We start from the raw sequence: 20,765 nt of genomic DNA, 5'->3' as shown, positions 1-20,765 counted from the left end.
AACAATTTTATTTAATTTTATTTATTTCACCTTTATTTAACCAGGTAGGCAAATTGAGAACAAGTTCTCATTTACAATTGCGACCTGGCCAAGATAAAGCAAAGCAGTTTGACAGATACAACGACACAGAGTTACACATGGAGTAAAACAAACATACAGTCAATAATACAGTATAAACATGTCCATATACAATGTGAGCAAATGAGGTGAGAAGGGAGGTAAAGGCAAAAAAGGCCACGGTGGCAAAGTAAATACAATATAGAAAATAAAACACTGGAATGGTAGTTTTGCAATGGAAGAATGTGCAAAGTAGAAATAAAAATAATGGGGTGCAAAGGAGAAAAATAAATAAATCAAATACAGTTGGGAAAGAGGTAGTTGTTTGGGCTAAATTATAGGTGGGCTATGTACAGGTGCAGTAATCTGTGAGCTGCTCTGACAGTTGGTGCTTAAAGCTAGTGAGGGAGATAAGTGTTTCCAGTTTCAGAGATTTTTGTAGTTCATTCCAGTCATTGGCAGCAGAGAACTGGAAGGAGAGGCGGCCAAAGAAAGAATTGGTTTTGGGGGTGACGAGAGATATACCTGCTGGAGCGTGTGCTACAGGTGGGAGATGCTATGGTGACCAGCGAGCTGAGATAAGGGGGGACTTTACCTAGCAGGGTCTTGTAGATGACATGGAGCCAGTGGGTTTGGCGACGAGAGCGTACAGGTCGCAATGGTGGGTAGTGTATATGGGGCTTTGGTGACAAAACGGATTGCACTGTGATATACTGCATCCAATTTGTTGAGTAGGGTATTGGAGGCTATTTTGTAAATGACATCGCCAAAGTCGAGGATTGGTTCGATGGTCAGTTTTACAAGGGTATGTTTGGCAGCATGAGTGAAGGATGCTTTGTTGCGAAATAGGAAGCCAATTCTAGATTTAACTTTGGGGATTGGAGATGTTTGATATGGGTCTGGAAGGAGAGTTTACAGTCTAACCAGACACCTAAGTATTTGTAGTTGTCCACGTATTCTAAGTCGGAGCCGTCCAGAGTATTGATGTTGGACAGGCGGGTAGGTGCAGGTAGCGATCGGTTGAAGAGCATGCATTTAGTTTTACTTGTATTTAAGAGCAATTGGAGGCCACAGAAAAGAGTTGTGTGGCATTGAAGCTTGCCTGGAGGGTTGTTAACACAGTGTCCAAAGAAGGGCCGGAAGTATACAGAATGGTGTCGTCTGCGTAGAGGTGGATCAGAGACTCACCAGCAGCAAAAGCGACCTCATTGATGTATACAGAGAAGAGAGTCGGTCCAAGAATTGAACCCTGTGGCACCCCCATAGAGACTGCCAGAGGTCCGGACAGCAGACCCTCCGATTTGACACACTGAACTCTGTCAGAGAAGTAGTTGGTGAACCAGGCGAGGCAATCATTTGAGAAACCAAGGCTGTCGAGTCTGCCGATAAGAATGTGGTGATTGACAGAGTCGAAAGCCTTGGCCAGATCAATGAATACGGCTGCACAGTAATGTTTCTTATCGATGGCGGTTAAGATATCGTTTAGGACCTTGAGCGTTGCTGAGGTGCACCCATGACCAGCTCTGAAACCAGATTGCATAGCAGAGAAGGTATGGTGAGATTCGAAATGGTCGGTGATCTGTTTGTTGACTTGGCTTTCGAAGACCTTAGAAAGGCATGGTAGGATAGATATAGGTCTGTAGCAGCTTGGGTCAAGAGTGTCCCCCCCTTTGAAGAGGGGGATGACCGCAGCTGCTTTCCAATCTTTGGGAATCTCAGTCGACACGAAAGAGAAGTTGAACAGGCTAGTAATAGGGGTGGCAACAATTTCGTCAGATAATTTTAGAAAGAAAGGGTCCAGATTGTCTAGCCCGGCTGATTTGTAGAGGTCCAGATTTTGCAGCTCTTTCAGAACATCAGCTGAATGGATTTGAGAGAAGGAGAAATGGGGAAGGCTTGGGCGAGTTGCTGTTGGGGGTTCAGTGCTGTTGACCGGGGTAGGAGTAGCCAGGTGGAAAGCATGGCCAGCCGTAGAAAAATGCTTATTGAAATTCTCAATTATGGTGGATTTATCAGTGGTGACAGTGTTCCCTATCTTCAGTGCAGTGGGCAGCTGGGAGGAGGTGTTCTTATTCTCCATGGACTTTACAGTGTCCCAGAACTTTTTTGAGTTAGTGTTGCAGGAAGCAAATTTCTGCTTGAAAAAGCTAGCCTTGGCTTTTCTAACTGCCTGTGTATAATGGTTTCTAGCTTCCCTGAACAGCTGCATATCACGGGGGCTGTTCGATGCTAATGCAGAACGCCATAGGATGTTTTTGTGTTGGTTAAGGGCAGTCAGGTCTGGGGAGAACCAAGGGCTATATCTGTTCCTGGTTCTAAATTTCTTGAATGGGGCATGTTTATTTAAGATTGTTAGGAAGGCATTTAAAAAAAATATCCAGGCATCCTCTATTGACGGGATGAGATCAATATCCTTCCAGGATATCCCGGCCAGGTCGATTAGAAAGGCCTGCTCGCTGAAATGTTTCAGGGAGCGTTTTACAGTGATGAGTGGAGGTCATTTGACCGCTGACACATTACGGATGCAGGCAATGATGCAGTGATCGCTGAGATCTTGGTTGAAGACAGCAGAGGTGTATTTGGAGGGGAAATTGGTTAGGATGATATCTATGAGGGTGCCCGTGTTTAAGGCTTTGGGGAGGTACCTGGTAGGTTCATTGATAATTTGTTTGAGATTGAGGGCATCAAGTTTAGATTGTAGGATGGCTGGGGTGTTAAGCATGTTCCAGTTTAGGTCGCCTAGCAGCACAAGCTCTGAAGATAGATGGGGGGCAATCAGTTCACATATGGTGTCCAGAGCACAGCTGGGGGCAGAGGGTGGTCTATAGCAAGCGGCAACGGTGAGAGACTTGTTTTTAGAGAGGTGGATTTTTAAAAGTAGAAGTTCAAATTGTTTGGGTACAGACCTGGATAGTAGGACAGAACTCTGCAGGCTATCTTTGCAGTAGATTGCAACACCATCCCCTTTGGCAGTTCTATCTTATCTGAAAATGTTGTAGTTTGGAATTCAAATTTCTGAATTTTTGGTGGTCTTCCTAAGCCAGGATTCAGACACAGCTAGAACATCCGGGTTGGCAGAGTGTGCTAAAGCAGTGAATAGAACAAAATTAGGGAGGAGGCTTCTAATGTTAACATGCATGAAACCAAGGCTATTACGGTTACAGAAGTTGTCAAAAGAGAGCGCCTGGGGAATAGGAGTGGAGCTAGGAACTGCAGGGCCTGGATTCGTCTCTACGTCGTCAGAGGAACATAGGAGGAGTAGAATAAGGGTGCGGCTAAAAGCAATAAGAATTGGTCGTCTAGAACGTCTGGAACAGAGAGTGAAAGGAGGTTTCTGGGGGCGATAAAATAGCATCAAGGTATAATGTACAGACAAAGGTATGGTAGGATGTGAATACAGTGGAGGTAAACCTAGGTATTGAGTGATGAAGAGAGAGATATTGTCTCTAGAAACATCATTGAAACCAGGAGATGTCATTGCATGTGTGGGTGGTGGAACTAATAGGTTGGATAAGGTATAGTGAGCAGGACTAGAGGCTCTACAGTGAAATAAGACAAACACTAACCAGAACAGCAATGGACAAGACATATTGACATTAAGGAGAGGCATACTTAGTCGAGTGATCAAAAGGGTCCAGTGAGTGGAGAGGTTGGTTGGGGGGTCACTGCGATTTAGACAGCTAGCCAGGCCATCGGTAGCAAGCTAGCATAGGATGGAGGTCTGTTGTTAGCCACCTCTTGCGTTCCGTCAGTAGATTAGTGGGGTTCCGTGTGGTAGAGGGGATTAATCCAAATCACACAACAACAAAAATAAAAACAATAGATATAGTTATAGAGGCCCAAGAAGAAAACATAATAATAATAAAAATAAATTAATTGTCCGATTGTCTATTCAGATAGCAGCCGGTAAGACAGCTAACGGTTAGCAGGCCGCAGATGGGCATTCAGGTAACGTCGCGACGGAGGAGCCAGCCGGATCTCCTTCGGGTAGATAACGTCGGCAGTCCAGTTGTGAAGGCCCGGTGGGGCTCCGCGTAGGCAGTAAAACTGGTCCGGATAGGTGACTGCAGCCCCGGAGTGATTGATGGAACTCAGGAGTGATTGACGGAGCTGGCTAGCTCCGGAATAATTGATGTTTGCTCCGGAATCGACGAAAGCCGATAGTCACACGGATAGCAGCTAGCTAGCTGTGAGATCCGGGTATGAATGTCCAGAGAGCAGTTGAAATCCAGGGACATGGAGAGAAAAATTGGTCCGGTATGTTCCGTTCCGAGCCGCGCTGCGCCGTACAAAACTGGCGATAGATTTTTGAGCTAAAGGATAGCTGATGACCACAAACCGTGGTTAGCTGAATACTAACGATTTGCCAGTAAAGAAGCGAACTAGCTTCTGAACTAGCTTCTGATTAGCTTCTGGATTAGCATCTGGGCTAGCTTCTGATTAGCTTCTGGATTAGCATCTGGGCTAGCTTCTAGCTAGCTCCTAGCTAGCTTATGGCTAGTTTCTGGCTAGCTTCTTGGAGGATTACAGATTTGAGGTAAATAATACTTCTTTATAAATATAAATTAGTGAGGCGGGTTGCAGGAGAGTGTTTTGAAGATGAGTTGATGGAAAATAAAAATAAAATGTACGTGAAAAAGTTGTAAATATATATATATATATATATATATATATATATATATATATATATATATATAAAAGTTATAAATATATATATATATATATATACATACAGGACAAGACGAGGACAAAAGACATCTGAACTGCTATGCCATCTTGGTTCCTAAGATACCCGCCATGTTACGGAGTCAATAAAAGTCAGAAATAGCATTATAAATAGTCACTTGCATTTGATCTTCGTCAGAATGCACTCCCAGGAATCCCAGTTTCACAATAAATGTTAGTTTTTTGTTTGATAAAGTCCATCATTTATGTCCAAATACCTCCTTTTTGGTCGTGCCTTTAGTACAGTAATCCAAATGCGCAGGCACTAGGTCCAGACAAAGTCAAAAAAGTTATATTACAGTTCGTAGAATCATGTCAAACGATGTATATAATCAATCTTTATTGAAGATTTATGATAAAAACATCCTAATGTTTCAACTGGAGAATTCCTTTGTCTTAAGAAATGAAAGGGAACGGTGCTAACTCTCACTAGCGCGCGCTGGACTGAGCACATGGCGTTTTGGCAGACCCATGACTCAATCAGCTCTCATTCTCTCCCACTTCTCAGTAGAATCCTGAAACAAGGTTCTAAAGACTGTTGACATCTATTGGAAGTCTTAGGAAGTGCAATATGACCCCACAGACACTTGACACTTGATATATACACTGCTCAACAAAATAAAGGGGACACTTAAACAACACAATAACTCCAAGCCAATCACACTTCTGTGAAATCAAACTGTCCACTTAGGAAGCAACACTGATTGACAATAAATGTCACATGCTGTTGTGCAAATGGAATAGACAACAGGTTGAAATTGTAGGCAATTAGCAAGACACCCCCAATAAAGGAGTGGTTAAGTGTTTGAATGAAGAGATTAGGATAAAACTGTCCAGTTTGAGTGTTTGTTGCAACTCGTTCCAGTCGCTAGCTGCAGAGAACTGAAAAGAGGAGCGACCCAGGAATGTGTGTGCTAATAGCTACCTGGTATGAAAAAAGTGTTTGTTGAGAATGCTCTAACGCAGTTAAGAATTCCAATTCTGATTATTTTCTTTTTAATCGTGATTTATTCAACCCAGATGCAAATGCAGTTGCATTATTTTTTATAAAACCTTTGGTGGCATCCCATATGAATCTGGGGCTCATCGACTGAATTTGTATTGATCATTATAAATGTATTTAGTTCAATTTCAAATTGATCACAGAATGTAGGATTTTGTAGAAATTTAAACGTTGAAACGCAATCCTGTGGCTCTTTTAGAAAATTCTGACATTTTGTAATTGGTAGTAGTAGGCGTGGTGATCGGAAAAGTTCATATGTCGAATTTCTATTTTTTTAATTTGAGAAAATAGAGATGTAGATAATATAAAATCTATTCAGGAGAATGTTTTAAGCCTATTTGAGTAGAAAGTGTACTTGTTTGATGCCTGGTGAGCACATAATCCAAAAGCAATGAGGTTGTAATTTATTAATTTTGTCCCGCATGTTCAAAATGGCATTCATGTCTGTCCCAATATCCAGATGGAATACAGTTAATTATAACATTATGCTGTTCAGAGAATGAAAATACATAGGATCATATGAATTTGGAGCATACACAGTAGAGTAGAGTTTCTGCTTTCTTGGTCTTCGCCTTAACGCTTCTTATTCATCATTATGATTACACAATCAGTTTTGTTTGGGGCTGATGAAAAAGCAGTAATTTTGTACAAATGGTTCTGCTTTCTATGTGTGTCCTAATGGAGCATGTGTGTTTTTGGAGCATTGCTATATCAATATGGTTTCTCAAATCAAATAAAAATAAAAATAAATTGTCACATACGCATGGTTAGCAGATGTTAATGCGAGTGTAGCGAAATGCTTGTGCTTCTAGTTCCGACAATGCAGTAATAACCAACAAGTAATCTAACAATTCCAAAACTACCGTCTTATACACAGTGTAAGGGGATAAAGAATATGTACATAAAGATATATGAATGAGTGATGGTACAGAGCAGCATAGGCAAGATACAGTAGATGGTATCGAGTACAGTATATACATATGAGATGAGTATGTAAACAAAGTGGCATAGTTAAAGTGGCTAGTGATACATGTATTACATAAGGATGCAGTAGATGATATAGAGTACAGTATATACGTATGCATATGAGATGAATAATGTAGGGTATGTAACATTATATTAGGTAGCATTGTTTAAAGTGGCTAGTGGTATATTTTACATCATTTCCCATCAATTCCTATTAATAAAGTGGCTGGAGTTGAGTCAGTGTCAGTGTGTTGGCAGCAGCCACTCAATGTTAGTGGTGGCTGTTTAATAGTCTGATGGCCTTGAGATAGAAGCTGTTTTTCAGTCTCTCGGTCCCAGCTTTGATGCACCTGTACTGACCTCGCCTTCTGGATGATAGCGGGGTGAACAGGCAGTGGCTCGGGTGGTTGTTGTCCTTGATGATCTTTATGGCCTTCCTGTAACATCGGGTGGTGTAGGTGTCCTGGAGGGCAGGCAGTGTGCCCACGGGGATGCGTAGGGCAGACCTCACTACCCTCTGGAGAGCCTTACGGTTGTGGGCGGAGCAGGTGCCGTACCAGGCGGTGATACAGCCCGCCAGGCTGCTCTCGATTGTGCATCTGTAGAAGTTTGTGAGTGCTTTTGGTGACAAGCCGAATTTCTTCAGCCTCCTGAGGTTGAAGAGGCGCTGCTGCGCCTTCTTCACGATGCTGTCTGTGTGAGTGGACCAATTCAGTTTGTCTGTGATGTGTATGCCGAGGAACTTAAAACTTGCTACCCTCTCCACTACTGTTCCATCGATGTGGATAGGGGGGTGTTCCCTCTGCTGTTTCCTGAAGTCCACAATCATCTCCTTAGTTTTGTTGACGTTGAGTGTGAGGTTATTTTCCTGACACCACACTCCGAGGGCCCTCACCTCCTCCCTGTAGGCCGTCTCGTCGTTGTTGGTAATCAAGCCTACCACTGTTGTGTCGTCCGCAAACTTGATGATTGAGTTGGAGGCGTGCGTGGCTACGCAGTCGTGGGTGAACAGGGAGTACAGGAGAGGGTTCAGAACGCACCCTTGTGGGGCCCCAGTGTTGAGGATCAGCGGGGTGGAGATGTTGTTGCCTACCCTCACCACCTGGGGGCGGCCCGTCAGGAAGTCCAGTACCCAGTTGCACAGGGCGGGGTCGAGACCCAGGGTCTCGAGCTTGATGACGAGCTTGGAGGGTACTATGGTGTTGAATGCCGAGCTGTAGTCGATGAACAGCATTCTCACATAGGTATTCCTCTTGTCCAGATGGGTTAGGGCAGTGTGCAGTGTGGTTGAGATTGCATCGTCTGTGGACCTATTTGGGCGGTAAGAAAATTGGAGTGGGTCTAGGGTGTCAGGTAGGGTGGAGGTGATATGGTCCTTGACTAGTCTCTCAAAGCACTTCATGATGACGGAAGTGAGTGCTACGGGGCGGTAGTCGTTTAGCTCAGTTACCTTAGCTTTCTTGGGAACAGGAACAATGGTGGCCCTCTTGAAGCATGTGGGAACAGCAGACTGGTATAGGGATTGATTGAATATGTCCGTAAAAACACCGGCCAGCTGGTCTGCGCATGCTCTGAGGGCGCGGCTGGGGATGCCGTCTGGGCCTGCAGCCTTGCGAGAGTTAACACGTTTAAATGTCTTACTCACCTCGGCTGCAGTGAAGGAGAGTCCGCATGTTTTCGTTGCAGGCCGTGTCAGTGGCACTGTATTGTCCTCAAAGCGGGCAAAAAAGTTATTTAGTCTGCCTGGGAGCAAGACATCCTGGTCCGTGACTGGGCTGGTTTTCTTCTTGTAGTCCGTGATTGACTGTAGACCCTGCCACATACCTCTTGTGTCTGAGCCATTGAATTGAAATTCTACTTTGTCTCTATACTGACGGTTTGCTTGTTTGATAGCCTTGCGGAGGGAATAGCTGCACTGTTTGTATTCGGTCATGTTACCAGTCACCTTGCCCTGATTAAAAGCAGTGGTTCGCGCTTTCAGTTTCACGCGAATGCTGCCATCAATCCACAGTTTCTGGTTAGGGAATGTTTTAATCATTGCTATGGGAACAACATCTTCAACGCACGTTCTAATGAACTCGCACACCGAATCAGCGTATTCGTCAGTGTTGTTATCTGACGCAATACGAAACATATGCCAGTCCACGTGATGGAAGCAGTCTTGAGTGTGGAGTCAGCTTGGTCGGACCAGCGTTGGACAGACCTCAGCGTGGGAGCTTCTTTTTTTTAGTTTCTGTCTGTAGGCAGGGATCAACAAAATGGAGTCGTGGTCAGCTTTTCCGAAAGGAGGGCGGGGCAGGGCCTTATATGCGTCGCGGAAGTTAGAGTAACAATGATCCAAGGTTTTTCCACCCCTGGTTGCGCAATCGACATGCTGATAAAATTTAGGGAGTCTTGTTTTCAGATTAGCCTTGTTAAAATCCCCAGCTACAATGAATGCAGCCTCCGGATAAATGGATTCCAGTTTGCAAAGAGTCAAATAAAGTTCGTTCAGAGCCATCGATGTGTCTGCTTGGGGGGGGATATATACGGCTCTGATTATAATCGAATAGAATTCTCTTGGTAGATAATGTGGTCGACATTTGATTGTGAGGAATTCTAAATCAGATGAACAGAAGGATTTGAGTTCCTGTATGTTTCTTCCATCACACCATGTCTTGTTAGCCATAAGGCATACGCCCCCGCCCCTCTTCTTACCAGAAAGATGTTTGTTTCTGTCGTCGCGATGCGTGGAGAAGCCCGCTGGCTGCACCGCCTCCGATAGCGTCTCTCCAGTGAGCCATGTTTCCGTGAAGCAAAGAACGTTACAGTCTCTGATGTCCCTCTGGAATGCTACCCTTGCTCGGATTTCATCAACCTTGTTGTCAAGAGACTGGACATTGGCGAGAAGAATGCCAGGAAGTGGTGCACGATGTGCCCGTCTCTGGAGTCTGACCAGAAGACCGCCTCGTTTCCCTCTTTTACGGAGTCGTTTTTTTTGGCTCACCACATGGGATCCATTCCGTTGTCCTGTTTGTAAGGCAGAACACAGGATCCGCGTCGCGAAAATCATATTCTTGGTCGTACTGATGGTGAGTTGACGCTGATCCTATATTCAGTAGTTCTTCTCGACTGTATGTAATGAAACCTAAGATGACCTGGGGTACTAATGTAAGAAATAACACTTTTAAAAAATGTAAAAACTGCATAGTTTCCTAGGAACGCGAAGCGAGGCGGCCATCTCTGTCGGCGCCGGAAGTATTGCTCGGATGTCACGACAGCTGGAACATGAACAGCTAGTGTTGCCATTGTTTTTCAGAAAGAAATGTTATATTAATAATAATTATATTATCTTTAGTGTTGATAAGCCCATGGATGTGTAACAAAAAGCAGGACCCACAGGGAAACTCACCCATTGGTCGTTCCCACCCAGAAAACCGTCCCTGTAAACCCCCTCCCTAACCTCCCCATTTCTCCATGCCCTATCATTACACAGTTACTGCATGTGCCAGCCTAACACATGGAGTCTCTTAAGCAGCATCTTTTTTTAGGTATTAAGTTATTACCAATTTAAAGTAAAGCATAAGATAAGTAACAATTTTCAGACCTTTTAGTGTTTAGTTAGCAAACTTGATGAGTTAGGGTGGGTAATTAAGACAAAGGGAAATATAAAAACAAATGGGATATGCTGTAGGAGCAATATCTGAATCCATTGTCATGAATAATTAGCAGTATTGTTTATATGACCTTAATTTGTTATAAGCAACAAATGTCAACACACTAGGCTTATCCATACTGAGAATGCATCATATAATTCGCAATTGCGTTGTTTCTCACTAGTTCATTTTGGTACAGCCTGTCCTTTTATCTAATATCAGCTGTTGTCAATCACCTGTGGGTCTGAAAAGATGCTTCTCTTCTTCAAAAGTGTGCTGCAAATTCTACTACATTGAAAGCCAAAAGGAGTTTTAACATACTGTAATTTTTAAGCATATCCAATAATCTTTTTCCCCGATCCCAGGCTGTGTCATTACCGGCCGTGACCGGGAGTCCCATAGGGTGGTGCACAATTGGCCCAGTGTCGTCCGGGTTAGGGGATGGTTTGGCCGTGGGGGTTTACTTAGCTCATTGCGCTATAGCGACTCCTTGTTGGGGGCCGGGCGCCTGCAGGCTGACTTCGGGCTCCAGTTGAATGGTGTTTCCACAAACACATTGGTGCAGCTGGCTTACAGGTTAAGCAAGCAGGTGTTAAGAACAACAGTTTTGCAGGTCATGTTTCGGAGGACGCATGACTCGACCTTTGCCTGTCCCTATCCTGTTTGGGAGTTGCAGCAATAAGATGATCGTAGTCACAAAATTGAGGAGAAAAGGGGGCTAAACAAATTACACAAAAAAATAATAATAGTAACTCTTACATACTTGCTTAGAATAGATACTAGAACAATTTTCTTTGCAAGTTACGGGCAAGTCTATTGGCCAAATGTCCCCTCACCTTCTGAAATTCTAAAGATCGATCACCTATGAAATTGTGATTTATCCATCCGAAGTTGACGAAAGTTGTGACAAAATCTGCAGACCGGAACAATGTTCCTTGTTAGTGGTTGCATCCCACAGTCTGTTGAAAGATGCTACGATGCCAGTTATGTTACGTGCATACATCCACAAAAGTAATATATGCTAGTCAGCCTGATTACCAAATAAAAACAACTGTACGATGGTACATTTTGATCTCTCCAACCTGATATTTTGGTAAAGTTGTGGTTTTTGTCTTGCCTTGTCTCATTAGCTGATACTGTTTGGTCTGGACTGTCCTTTGAGATTCAGAGTTGACTATAAAGGTGTTGTCCTACAGATTGTCCTGTACCTTCTTCCCAGAGCTAGACGTTATGGTTAAAGCCCTGAGAAATATGAAATCTATAAGCCTTGTGGTGACGCTGTTAGTTCTCCCTTCACCCCCAGGTCTGAGTGCACTCATCGAGTGCCACAGTCACGGCCAGCCCCCCCTCTACCTCTGCCAGGTGTGTGGGTGTAAAGTCTTCCAGAACGCCATCATCGTCCATGTAACCACAGACTGCCATCGACTTTCCTACCTGGTAAGGAACCATCACTTAGATCATATGGAGTACCACATAACTAGTAATTTTCCAGTACATGTGTGCACATTATACATCATAGAGTAGTAAGCAGAATAAGTAGTAAGCAGAATAAGTGCACTCTATATGTGTGTCTAGTCATTAGGCTAAGGGAAGCCATTACCTAGTCCAATGAGGTTCGTTAGACGTATATTAGGAGCATAGGTTTGTATTACTTAAGGACCATTAGACATGCACCTGCCTTGGGAGTGTGCATGTCTGTTTTATTTTGGTACCATTGCTATGGCCTAATTTTTATCCTTGTACCATTTGCTATGGTTACTCCACCAATGGAATGTGAAACCAAGCTAAAATGATTGCCATGCAAAAAGATAATGGTGGCTAAATGCCAGAGGGGGTGAATCATTAACATAAAGAGGAGTTACTATGTGTGTGACGTAAGGTTGAAAACTGGATTAAAAGTGTGCGCCGAGGCTGGAAAATCAGTTGATCTTTGGACCAGCTCGGCTTGTTAGTTTTTCAATAGTCTATTTGAACTCACAGGCTCTGGTATTTGAGAAATATTATTGACTGAATATTTCCATGACACTGTCACTCCGAGTATAGGTTGGTTAGACACTTATAACGTATATACAGTGCATTCGGCATTTAGACCCCTCACCTTTTTCCACATGAAGTTACGTTGCAGCCTTATTCGAAAAGTGATTACATTGTTTTTTTCCTTCATTAATCTACACACTACCCCCATAATGTCAAAGCAATTTTTTTTTTTTAAGATAATTTTTTTTACATTTTTGCAAATGTATTACAAATAAAAAATGGAAATATTACATTTACATACAGTGCCTTGCAAAAGTATTCATCCCTAGGTTGCATTACAACCTGTAACATACATTTTATTTTTATTGGGATTTCATGTAATGGACAAACACAAAATAGTCCAACTTGGTGAAGTGAAATGAAAACTATAACTTGTTTCAAAAACTTCTAAAAAATAAAATATGGAAAAGTGGTGCGTGCATATGTATTCACCTCCTTTGCTGCAAAGCTCCACAGCGGATATTGGAGTATCTCTCCATAGGACCACTTTAAGCCGTACACTCCAGAGCTGGGCTTTATGGAAGAGTGGCCAGAAAAAAAGCCATTGCTTAAAGAAACAAATAAGCAAAAACGTTTGGTGTTCGCCAAAAGCCATGTGGGAGACTCCCCAAACATATGGAAGAAGGTACTCTGGTCAGATGAGACTAAAATGTTGCTTTTTCGCCATCAAGGAAAAGTGTTCATAAACCACTTCAATTGAACTACTCAGTCTGCAACTGTTTGTAAGATTCTGGTTGAATGAAACAGACGGAGGCCCAGCTACGATAGTCAAAATGTTTATTCATGAGAGCGCTCTCCCCCGTTGTACAAAACCATCCATTTTATGCTGGCTCCTTACGCACATACCTTCACACACAAACAGTAGGTATCCTACGGACATACTGTATCACTACCCAGCCTACAGTTCCATTCCCCCGAGATTAGGGAGACCTTGAGAAGTACTCCCTGTCCTTTCCCAAGACTCTCAGAAGCCTAGCCAGGTCGGCACCAAATTTTGCTCAGACAGTGTGTTTTTCTACTATACAGATATATTGTTTTACCCTAATTCTGACTACAACTACACACATCAGATTAATCATTTTATGATTCTAATTAATTTCATATAATTATAAGGTTTCAGAGTGGAATTATTTCATCATTTGAATTATTTTATCAGGCGTAAACCCAACACCTCATCACCCCGAGAAATCATCCATTTGTTTCTTCGGCAGGGACTGGGAAACTGGTCAGAATTGAAGGAATGATGGTGCTAAATACAGGGACATTTTTGAGGAAAACCTGTTTCAGTCTTCCAGAGATTTGAGACTGGGACGGAGGCTTACCTTCCAGCAGGACAATGAGCCTAAGCATACTGGTACAGCAACACTTGAGTGGTTTAGGGAGGAACATGTAAAAGTCTTGGAATGGCCTAGTCAAAGCCCAGATTTCAATCCAATTGAGAATCTGTGGTATGACTTACCAAAGATTGCTGTACACCAGCTGGAGCAGTGGCTAGATGTGCCAAGCTTATAGAGACATACCCCAAGAGACTTGTAGCTGTAATTCTACAAAGTATTGACTTTGGGGGTGTGAATAGTTATGCAAGCTCAAGTTTGTAGTTTTTTGTCTTATTTCTTGTTTGTTTCACAATAAAATATATTTTGCATCGTTAAAGTGGTAGGTTTGTTGTGTAAATCAAATTTTATTTATTTATTTTTATTTCACCTTTATTTAACCAGGTAGGCTAGTTGAGAACAAGTTCTCATTTGCAACTGCGACCTGGCCAAGATAGAGCATAGCAGTGTGAGCAGACAACACAGAGTTACACATGGAGTAAACAATTATCAAGTCAATAACACAATAGGAAAAAAAAGTGGAGTCTATATACAATGTGTGCAAAAGGCATGAGTAGGTAGGCAAATAATTACAATTTTGCAGATTAACACTGGAGTGATAAATGATCAGATGGTCAAGTACAGGTAGAGATATTGGTGTGCAAAAGAGCAGAAAAGTCCATAAATAAAAACAGTATGGGGATGATGTAGGTAAAAATGGGTGGGCTATTTGCCGATAGACTATGTACAGCTGCAGAGATCGGTTAGCTGCTCAGATAGCAGATGTTTGAAGTTGGTGAGGGAGATAAGTCTCCAACTTCAGCGATTTTTGCAATTCGTTCCAGTCACAGGCAGCAGAGAACTGGAACGAAAGGCGGCCAAATGAGGTGTTGGCTTTAGGGATGATCAGTGAGATACACCTGCTGGAGCGCGTGCTACGGATGGGTGTTGCCATCGTGACCAGTGAACTGAGATAAGGCGGAGTTTTACCTAGCTTTACCTAGCATGGACTTGTAAATGATACAAACCCCCCCAAAATATATTTATTTCCAGGTTGTAAGGCAACAAAATAGGAAAAATGCCAAGGGGGGGTGAATACTTACACAAGCCACTGTAAGTATTGAGACTCTTTACTCAATACTTTTGTTGATGCATTTTTGGTAGTGGTTACAGTATTCTTGGGTATGACACTACAAGTTTGGCACACCTGTATTCGGGGAGCTGCTCACATTATTCTCTGCAGATCCTCTCAAGCTCTATCTGGTTGAATGGGGAGTGTCGCTGCACAGCTATTATTTTCAGGTCTCTCCAGAGATGTTCGATCGGGTCAAGTCTGGGCTCTGGCTGGGCCATTCAAAGACATTGAGTCTTGTCCCGAAGCCACTCCTACATTGTCTTGGCTGTGTGCTTAGGGTTGTTGTCCTGTTGGAAGGTGAACCTTTCACCCCAGTCTGAGGTCCTGAGCACTCTGGAGCAGGTTTTCATCAACAATCGCTCTGTACTTGCCTCTATTCATCTGTCCCTCGATCTTGACTAGTCTCCCAGTACCTGCCGCTGAAAAACATCCCCATAGCATGATGCTGCCACCACTGTGCTTCACCGTAGGGATGGTGCTTGGATTCCTCCAGACGTGATGCTTGGCATTCAAGCCAAAAAGTTCAGATTCGGTTTCATCAGAACAGAGAATCTTGTTTCTCATGGTCAGAGTACTTTAGGTGCATTTTGGCAAACTCCAAGCGGGCTGTCATGTGACTTTTACTGAGGAGTGGCTTCCATCTGGCCACTACCATGAATGCCTGATTGGTGGAGTGCTGCAGAGATGGTTGTCCTTCTAGAAGGTCCTCCCATTGCCACAGAGGAACTCTGAGCTCTGTCACAGTGACCATCGGGTTCTTAGTCACCTCCCTGACCAAGGTCCTTCTCCCCCGATTGTGCCGTTTGGCCAGGTGACCAGCTCTAGGAAGAATTTTGGTGGTTCCAAACTTCTTCGATTTAAGAGTGATGGAGGCCACTGTGTTCTTGGGGACATTCAATGTTGCAGACATTTTTTGGTACCCTTCCTCAGATCTGTGCCTCGACACAATCCTGTATCGGAGCTCCACGAACAATTCCTTCGACCTCATGGCTTGGTTTTTGGTCTGTCATGCACTGTCAACTGTGGGACCTTATGTAGACAGGTGTGTGCCTTTCCAAATCTTGTCCAATCAATTGAATTTACCACAGGTGGACTCCAATCAAGATGTAGAAACATCTCTAGGATGATCAATGGAAATAGGATGCACCGGAGGTCAATTTCAAGTGTCATAGCAAAGGGTCTGAAAACGTATGTAAATAAGGTATTTGTTTATTTCTTTTATAAATTTGCAAAAATGTATAAACCTGTTATCGCTTTGTCATTATGGGGTATTGTGTGTAGATTGACGAGTAAAGAAAGAGACATTTTAGAATTAGGCTGTAACTTAACAAAATTTGGAGAAAGGGATGTGGTCTGAATACTTTATTAATGCACTGTAAGTACCAGGTGACTAGTCCATCCAAGTATATAGAGTAGTAGGCAGCGTTGTAGTACTCGAGTCCGGTCTTGAGACCACATATTGAGTGTCTCGTCAGAAACATTTGTACTCTGTCTCGGACAGTGAAGACTCGTAGTTTTTCACTTCACTGGTCTCAGGAAGAAATTATAAGCTTCCATTCAGTCAGGGCATAAACCACTTATCCAGGCCAAATATATACACTCCTTTCTTGAACCATTCATATCTTAAGTCTTTATCTATCTAGACATGTTGCGCAGTGGTGAAGGTGAAGGTGTGTGACAGGTTAGTACAGTGGTGAACCTGTAGGTCTTCAGTGTGTTACAGGTTAGTACAGTGGTGAACCTGTAGGTCTTCAGTGTGTGACAGGTTAGTACAGTGGTGAACCTATAGGTCTTCAGTGTGTGACAGGTTAGTACAGTGGTGAACCTGTAGGTCTTCAGTGTGTTACAGGTTAGTACAGTGGTGAACCTATAGGTCTTCAGTGTGTGACAGGTTAGTACAGTGGTGAACCTATAGATCTTCAGTGTGTGACAGGTTAGTACAGTGGTGAACCTATAGGTATTCAGTGTGTGACAGGTTAGTACAGTGGTGTAAGTCGCTCTGGATAAGAGCGTCTGCTAAATGACTTAAATGTAAATGTAAATGTAAACCTATTGGTCTTCAGTGTGTGACAGGTTAGTACAGTGGTGAACCTATAGGTCTTCAGTGTGTAACAGGTTAGTACAGTGGTGAACCTATAGATCTTCAGTGTGTAACAGGTTAGTGATTCTGAAAGGATCGTAATACCAGTGCACTAATGTAGGGGAGTACACTTTTTGTAAAACACAAAGGGCCAGTGGTCTAGTTGAGGGTATATGCAGGTATAAGCCATATACCCACTATTTTTTGTTCAATGGGCATTGCGTATACTCACTTTTTAATCCCCACTGATGCGTATCAAAGTAGTGTAGTGGAGGTGTACGACTTATCAATTATGTAGTATAATAGAGAAATCATGCACAAAGTAGCCTACACAATCGCAAAGCACGTGAAATTTATTGACATGGGTGCTGCACACACAGCCAAGTTTCAGCGGAATATAATTTGCAGGCAGCAAGAGCGCTCAGCTCAACTGGTTTTAACATGGAGCAGCTCACAGAATAATGACTTCGGTAGCCGGTAGGGTAGGAAATACTTTTCAGCTTACGCTGTCTACCAGTAAATGCTTATTAAAGTAACAATGGGTATGCAAACCAGCTATTGAAAAAGTTTGGTCCAAAGTGTTGGTTTGTAAGCTATTTGAGATGGCCAATTCGGTCATCATGAGCTGTTTGCATCAGAGGTGTAGGCATGGGTGGACACAGGTGTGATATTGAGAGTGTAAAAAACCTGGGTTTTTCACACAGGGTGCCTTTTTCGGGGTATTTTTGGCAAAATTCGAGTTTACTCACTTCCCCAGACACCACTGCATAGGGCTGATGGAAAGACCACAGTCACACACTGCATGATGCTAAAGGATAAGCAGTCCATTCACATTAACATAATAAGCCAGTAGGTCCCAATCATAAGAATGCAAAAACACAGCCAATAGGCTAAGCAAATAAAAACATTTAACACACAAAGTAACCGGTGACCTAAAGTTTAAATGCAACAATGTTTCACACACAAGTTATTTTCAAAGAGATGGCTAACAGCAGGCGATCTGCAATAAAAAATTCTCAGTTACACTCACCAGTTGATCATTTGAAATGTAACCTTTGCCTTCTATCTAGCATCTGATGGCCTAGCTCATGGCTGACTAGATTTTATCTCCCCAGAGACCAGGAAAGATAATTTATTTTTTATTCTTTCCTTTCCAACAAAAACTGAAGAGATTAAATAAGAACATAATATGAAATAATTTTTATAATAATTTTATAAATCCTGAGCCTTTCTCTGAAGGTGTAAAGGCCCATTGCTCCTACTGTGTTTGGATTGGTAATCACATTTGTACAGTGCCTTGCGAAAGTATTCGGCCCCCTTGAACTTTGCGACCTTTTGCCACATTTCACACCCAATTTTTCAGTTTTTGATTTGTTAAAAAAGTTTGAAATATCCAATAAATGTCGTTCCACTTCATGATTGTGTCCCACTTGTTGTTGATTCTTCACAAAACAATACAGTTTTATATCTTAAAGGTCGCAAAGTTCAAGGGGGCCGAATACTTTCGCAAGGCACTGTATTTTCCCTCAGAATGTTTTCACTATTCTGAATGTCTAAAGAATCCATATGTTCTGTTGAAATATGAACACAAAAATACTGGACATTTTGAGCTCTTATCATGGTCTTGAATTGGATTTGCATTTTTCTCATCTCGGTCTTGACTGTGTCCCAGTCCCCTTGTCCCCCTCCTTGGTCTTGACTGTGTCCCAGTCCCCTTGTCCCCCTCCTTGGTCTTGACTGTGTCCCAGTCCCCTTGTCCCCCTCCTTGGTCTTGACTGTGTCCCAGTCCCCTTGTCCCCTCCTTGGTCTTGACTTGGACTCAATTTGCTCCGGTCTTGGTCTTGAATCGGTCTCGCTTTAGCTGGTCTCGAACACAACACAGGTAGTAGGTGAATAGTCACTCAGATTATGTAAATACCAGAGCCCGGTTGCATAAAACATCTTAAAAGTTAAGGAATAATATTCCCTTACCTAAGGGAATTGTTCAAAGGCGTAGCCTAGAGACCCTCAAATATTTCCTTAAGTAAGGGCATAGTTAAGGGGCTTTACGGTAGTTTGAAGGCATGTATGACAGAAAGAGTATCTGGTTACCATGGAGACAGCCTGATTCACTTACTAAACGTCTCATCAAAGAGATCCCTTTAATTTTGTAAGATAGCAAAATAAAACTTCTACAATCAAGACAGGATAACCAAATTGCTTCAGAAGATAAAAACCATGTTTTGTGCAGAGGATTGTGCACCTTCCATCGTTTAGCTAATTTTTTATTTTACCTTTATTTAACTAGGCAAGTCAGTTAAGAACAAATTCGGCCTAGGAACAGTGGGTTCACTGCCTGTTTAGGGACAGAACGACAGATTTGTACCTTGTCAGCTCGGGGATATGAACTTGCAGATGATTCAATGTATTGATAAAGCCCTTCTTACATCAGCCTAAAACCCCAAACAGCAAGCAATGCAGGTGTAGAAGCACGGTTGCTCGGAAAAACTCCCTAGAAAGGCAGGGACCTAGGAAGAAACCTTGAGAGGAACCAGGCTATGAGGGGTGGCCAGTCCTCTTCTGGCTGGGCTGGGTGGAGATTATAACAGAACATGGCCAAGCTGTTCAAATGTTCATGTAATTACAGTGGTTGTAGAGGGTGCAACAGGTCAGCATCTCAGGAGTAAATGTCACTTGGCTTTTCATAGCCGATCATTCAGAGGATCTCTACCACACCTGCTGTCTTGAGAGAGAGAGAGAGAACTTAAATTCACACAGGACACTGGATAAAACAGGAGAAATACTGCAGATATAACAGACTGACCCTAGCCCCCTGACACAAACTATTGCAGCATAAATACTGGAGGCTGAGACGGGAAGGGTCGAGACAGTGGCCCCGTCCGACGATACCCCCAGGCAGGGCCATACAGGCAGGATATAACCCTACCCACTTTGCCAAAGCACAGCCCCCACACATCTAGAGGGATATTAACAGACCACCAACTTACATTTACATTTAAGTCATTTAGCAGACGCTCTTATCCAGAGCGACTTAACTTACTACCCTGAGATAAGCCTGTGTATAGTCCATGAAGATCTCCTCCACCGCACGAGCCTGAGGGGGCGCAAAACCAGACAGGAACATCACGTCAGTGACTCAACCCACTCAAGTGACGCACCCCTCCTAGGGACGGCATGGAAGAGCACTAGTAAGCCAGTGACTCAGCCCCCGTAATAGGGTTTGAGGCAGAGAATCCCAGTGGAGAGGGGAACCGGCCAGTCAGAGACAGCAAGGGCGGTTTGTTGCTCCAGTGCCTCTCCGTTCACCTTCACACTCCTGGGCCAGACTACACTCAATCATAGGACCTACCGAAGAGATGAGTCTTCAATAAAGACTTAAATGTCGAGAACGAGTCTGCTTCTCTCACATGGATAGGCAGACCATTCCATAAAAATTGAGCTCTATTGGAGAAAGCCCTGCCTCCAGCAGTTTGCTTAGAAATTCTATTGACAGTAAGGAGGCCTGCGTCTTGTGACCGTAGAGTACGTGTAGGTATGTACGGCAGGACCAAATCGGAAAGATAGGTAAGCACAAGCCCATGTAATGCTTCGTAGGTTAGCAGTAAAACCTTGAAATCAGCCCTTGCCTTTACAGGAAACCAGTGTAGAGAGGCTAGCACTGGAGTAATATGATCAAATTGTCAAGATTCTAGCAGCCGTGTTTAGCACTAACTGAAGTTTATTTAGTGCTTTATCTGGGTAGCCGGAAAGTAGAGCACTGCAGTAGTCTAATCTAGAAGTGACAAAAGCATGTATTATTTTTTAATCAATTTTT

The 20,765-nt window shown here is 43.1% G+C and overlaps 1 protein-coding gene across 1 annotated transcript in view; it reads left to right on the top strand.

The window, feature by feature from the left end:
- Positions 1–20,765, top strand: part of LOC124012246 — a 93,805-nt gene that overhangs the window by 37,443 nt on the left and 35,597 nt on the right. Inside the window, exon 31 of the mRNA XM_046325720.1 lies at positions 11,690–11,823. Coding sequence (XP_046181676.1) covers positions 11,690–11,823 — 134 coding nt within the window. The remainder of the gene's footprint in view (positions 1–11,689; positions 11,824–20,765) is intronic.

This window comes from Oncorhynchus gorbuscha, linkage group LG24 (genome assembly GCF_021184085.1).
Source record: "Oncorhynchus gorbuscha isolate QuinsamMale2020 ecotype Even-year linkage group LG24, OgorEven_v1.0, whole genome shotgun sequence".
Lineage (NCBI taxonomy): Eukaryota > Metazoa > Chordata > Actinopteri > Salmoniformes > Salmonidae > Oncorhynchus > Oncorhynchus gorbuscha.
The sequence above is the reverse complement of the archived record's forward strand: the minus strand, read 5'-3'. Positions and strand labels throughout refer to the sequence as shown.